The sequence below is a fragment of the Benincasa hispida genome, chromosome 5, assembly GCF_027475165.1.
Source record: "Benincasa hispida cultivar pf3 chromosome 5, pf3_genome.v1.1, whole genome shotgun sequence".
NCBI lineage: Eukaryota > Viridiplantae > Streptophyta > Magnoliopsida > Cucurbitales > Cucurbitaceae > Benincasa > Benincasa hispida.
This window is the reverse complement of record NC_143482.1, coordinates 29,959,115-29,964,005: the sequence shown is the minus strand read 5'-3', so window position 1 is coordinate 29,964,005 and position 4,891 is coordinate 29,959,115. Positions and strand designations below refer to the sequence as shown.

Genomic DNA, 4,891 nt, shown 5'->3' with positions numbered 1-4,891 from the left:
TCTATATTAAAATAAATTTTGTCTTTTTCAAGGGCATACTCTATATTAAAATAAATTTTGTCTTTTTCAAGTAAGAATAGACAAACATCGTGCTCATTTACATCACCTTCACATATGGGTTGGTCTGATCTCTCTAGGTAATCAAATGTTGCCCCGTGATAAATTTATTCGATTTCATCAAGTCTTACAAATACTTGCGGTCTAGCACGATCGTACTGTGAGATGAGATATTTAACATCAGCATCGCCCATTAAGCATATTGGAGGAGAATTAATATCCATCTTATATTTCATCCTCACTATAATCTTGAACTCTGTCGAACTAACTTGCATGATATCATATACAACATTTACCAGCTCATTGTACGTCAATGTGCTTGGAACTAGCAAACGCTTCAAACGGCCTCTAGTATAGCATTCTTCTGTGTCATCTCATATACCACTTTAACGTAAGAATATCTAATTATCCATTCTTCAAGAAAAACAATACAGAAAGTGAGCATTTAGGAAAATAGATAACTATTAAATACTCACTATACTCGCTACTCGCTACTCGATTCTCGTCACTTGATACTCGATATTCTCAACTTGATGATTACTGTTTCATAGCTCTCTCCCCTCATCCTTACTCTACTGGGAGCTATTTGCATGTATCAGTGCACACTAACAAACTCACACTCACTCGTTCTCTTTGCTACATTTGTATGTCTCGCACATTGTCGAAAAAGTTTGAAAAAAAAGAGCAGGAACAAGCACATTTAATTACTTGAGGTGTGAGATAATATAATAAAATGATCTCAATGCCTTTATAACTTGATCTCCATCAAGGAAAACAGGTTTTGTGAAATGGGTTTTTTGAAGAGAAAGTGATCCTGATTTTATCTTTTGTATTTCAGTTCCGTTTGTTCTTAGTTAATAAAAAAAATTACTTCATATTTCAAGAAATTGATTTGAAAGAATCATGTATATGGTCAGAAAATTTCCCAATTTGTGTATGTTCATACATGAGCATTAACTACAGAGCAGATTTCGTATCGAGTGACATGGATAATTCAAAATAATCGAGTATAAAGTAATCAAGTATTGAGTATGACATTGATATGATCGAGTATACATATGTCGATTGCAGTCGTATCGAGTGACCATGAAGTTGGGTATCGAGTGATCGTCATCGAGGAATGTGTGACGAGCCATCAAAGATCGAGTAAATTCATATTGGCAGGTGCGAGGGTTGCATCTCAGGGGCGAATCGGTAAAATCACATGCTTATGACGTAAGCAGAAGGCCACTTTACATTATTTTCTCTACAATAGGCAATTTTTCATTTGGGTCTCCTAAATGAGGTCATCCATACAAAAAAAAAAAAAAAAACCCATTATTTTTCTCCTTCAAACTCCAGATGATTGTATACTTGAGAGTGAAAGCATATATATATTTGGTCATTTGTGATTTGTTGGTTTGAACTAAATTTGAAAAGGTCAAAGTTTTGGTTCCATAAATAAACCCTCTAAATAATCATTCTTAAAAGAAAAAGAAAAAAAAAGAAGAAAAAAAGAAGAAAAGGAAAATTCTAATAATAGACAAACTAAAACAACCTTATGTGACAAACACATTACAAAGCCTCCCACTTTTGGATCCTAAAAGAATGGAGAATCCAACGTTGATAGAAAATTGAATTTGAAGAACCAAGAAAGAGAAAAACACCAAAAAGAATGAATAGAAGAAATTGAATATACACAAAAAAGAAAAGAAGAAAAAAAAAAGCAAAAGCAGCAAAAGCCAAAGAGAAAAGAAATCAATTATCTCAATGGCACCAAGCAAAATTAGAAGAGCATTAGGAGCTGTGAAAGACAAGACAAGCATAGGTTTGGCCAAAGTTGGAAGCAGCACTTCCTTGTCGGATTTGGAAGTAGCCATTGTTAAAGCTACAAGACATGAAGAATATCCAGCTGAAGAACGGCATGTGCGCGAGATTCTTAGTCTCACGTGCTATTCACGTGCGTATATAAGCGCGTGTGTTAACACGCTCTCAAGGAGATTGAACAAGACAAAGAATTGGACAGTAGCACTTAAAACTTTAATGTTAATACAACGTTTGGTGTCGGAAGGGGATCCAGCTTATGAACAAGAGATATTTTTTTCTACAAGACGTGGGACAAGATTCTTAAATATGTCTGATTTTAGAGATACTTCTCAATCAAATTCATGGGATTATTCTGCTTTTGTTCGTACTTTTGCTTTGTATCTTGATGAAAGGCTTGAGTTTAGGATGCAAAGTAGAAGGGGAAAAAGGAGTGCATTTGGATTGGATGATGAAGAAGGCCAACAACAACAAATTAATAATAATAATAATAATAATAATGATAATAAGAACGACGATGACAATAATGATGAGGATGACAATAGCAAAGCCATTGTCGTAAGAGCCACACCCATACGAGATATGACGTCTGAACAAATATTCTCGAGGACACAACATTTGCAACAGCTTCTTGAACGCTTTTTGGCTTGTCGTCCTACAGGTTCATTTCATTTTAATACTACTTTGATCTTTGTACGTATTTTTACTTTGGTTTATTTTGGTTAATGTACTTTCAAACTTTTTTCGTTCTTTGTTTTCTTTCACAATGTTCATTTTGGTGTCCTTATCATTTTTATTCTTATTTTCAATAATCAATTTTATACCTAATAGAAACTATTTAACACAACTTCATGGATACATTTTAAGAAATGTAGTGAATGAAGTTTGATATTAAAATTTTGATTGGAAAAAATAAAATAAAAATAGAAATAGAAATGAAAGACCAAAATGTCACTTTTTAAAGATACAAAATTAGAAATACATGTACCAAAATGAATCAAAGTTGAAAGTAGAGATATCAAAGTAGTATTTAAGCCTTTGAAATGAATATTCGTACTTCTTGAAATTCTATAACATAATCATTTTTTTCTTCTTTACTTTGCATCTAATATATGCTTACTTATATATGCTCATATTAGCACATTAATTAATGACATACTTGAAGTCACATATCCATTATTTATTAGAAGTAAACTGAATGTTAAGATCTAAAATGGTTACTTTTATTACATTTTCTTAAGTTTATAAACTCTAATAAACATTTTGAATGTTTGAGGCAAAATTAGCAAAATGGAATTCAATTTCACATCTTCGCTTATCTGTATTGATTTAAAAACTGTCTAAAAAGACCAAGAGAACTTGTCCCTCCAACAAAAATACAAGTAAAAATCAGTATTTAGCTACTAAATTTTTGTGAAATTGATTTATTATGTTGTTAATTGTGTGTTTATTTCTACATAAATATAGGTGCAGCGAAGAACAACAGGGTGGTATTAGTAGCTTTATACCCAATCGTAAGGGAAAGTTTCCAAATATATTATGACATAACAGAAATTATGGGGATCTTAATTGATCGTTTCATGGAATTAAACGTTCATGATTGTGTCAAAGTTTATGAGATTTTCTGTCGAGTTGGGAAGCAATTTGATGAACTAGAATTGTTCTATTCTTGGTGTAGAACAATTGGAATTGCTCGTTCTTCTGAATATCCTGATGTTGAAAAAATTACTCCTAAAAAACTTGAAGTAATGGATGAATTCATCAAAGACAAATCTGCCTTAGCTCAATGCCAAACGGGCAGAGGAAAAAATCAACTTCAAATAGAAATAACAGAGGAAGTAAAAAAAGAAGAAGAAATAGATATGAATTCAATTAAAGCACTTCCACCACCTGAGGATTTCAAAGAGGAAGACATTACAGCCATAGAAGTGAAAGAAGAAGAGAATGAAATTAAAGAAGATGTAATTAAGAAGGATGAAAATCCTTTAATTGGTGATTTGTTAAACCTTGGTGAAGAACATGCAATGATAAGAGAAGAAAATGCTGATAAATTAGCATTAGCATTATTTGATGGAATTGGTCCAGTTACTGATTCTTCTTCAGTAAAAACATTACCATGGCAAGCATTTAATGATGATTCACAAGATTGGGAAACAACTTTAGTTCAATCAGCAAGTAATTTATCAAATCAAAGAGCTGATCTTGGTGGAGGATTTGATATGCTTCTTTTGGATGGAATGTATAAACAAACAACAATGATGTCAACAATGGCTGGGTCAGGTTATGGAGTAAGTGGTAGTGCAAGTAGTATGGCACTTGGGTCTGCAGGGAGACCAGCAATGCTCGCTTTGCCAGCCCCTCCGACGATCACCGAAGGCGGTGGGGTGAGCTCGTCATCGGTCGTGAGTGACCCATTTGCTGCATCGATGGCGGTGGCACCTCCCCCGTACGTTCAGATGTCGGAAATGGAGAGGAAACAGAAGCTGTTGGTGGAGGAGCAACTCATGTGGCAGCAATATGCAAGAGATGGGAGACAGATACAGCATAACCCTTATACAGGAGGTTTCACACACAGTTACTAGAGTTTTGGCTTCACTTGTTTTCAATCAACTACTTACACTGTAATTTTATGGTCCTTTAGTTTCTATTTATCTTTCTTTTCTCTTTTTTTTTTTCGATTTTTCTTGTGCTTTTTTACTCAGTAAAAGAAAACAAAAACAGTGTTTGTATGTGCTGTTACTTTCGGTAGGGATGACACAAGGTAAATAAAAGGTAAATAAATAAACTATTTAACATTAGATTTGTGTTTATTTAATTTTCTGATCTTCTAGTTATAAGGGTCTCCTCAAATTCATTTTACTTTGTTTTTCTTACTTAGATCAATTTTTTTCCTCCTTTTACTACAAAATGCTCTTCATTCCTTCTCAATTCTTCTTCTACTTAATAAATACAAGGAAATTTGTGCAGATGAACCTTTTAAGTGCATTTTGTAGGTGAATTTAGAAAATTCAACAAACTATTTACGAAAATA

At 33.2% G+C, this 4,891-nt stretch overlaps 1 protein-coding gene across 1 annotated transcript; it reads left to right on the top strand.

Moving 5' to 3' along the window:
- The first annotated feature begins 1,806 nt into the window (after positions 1-1,806).
- LOC120078677 (putative clathrin assembly protein At1g03050) lies at positions 1,807-4,459 on the top strand. Its single transcript, XM_039032974.2, has 2 exons — positions 1,807-2,521; positions 3,328-4,459. Exons 1-2 carry the CDS (start codon positions 1,807-1,809, stop codon positions 4,440-4,442), a joined length of 1,830 nt encoding a protein of 609 aa, XP_038888902.1. The 3' UTR covers positions 4,443-4,459.
- The last annotated feature ends 432 nt before the right edge of the window (positions 4,460-4,891 follow it).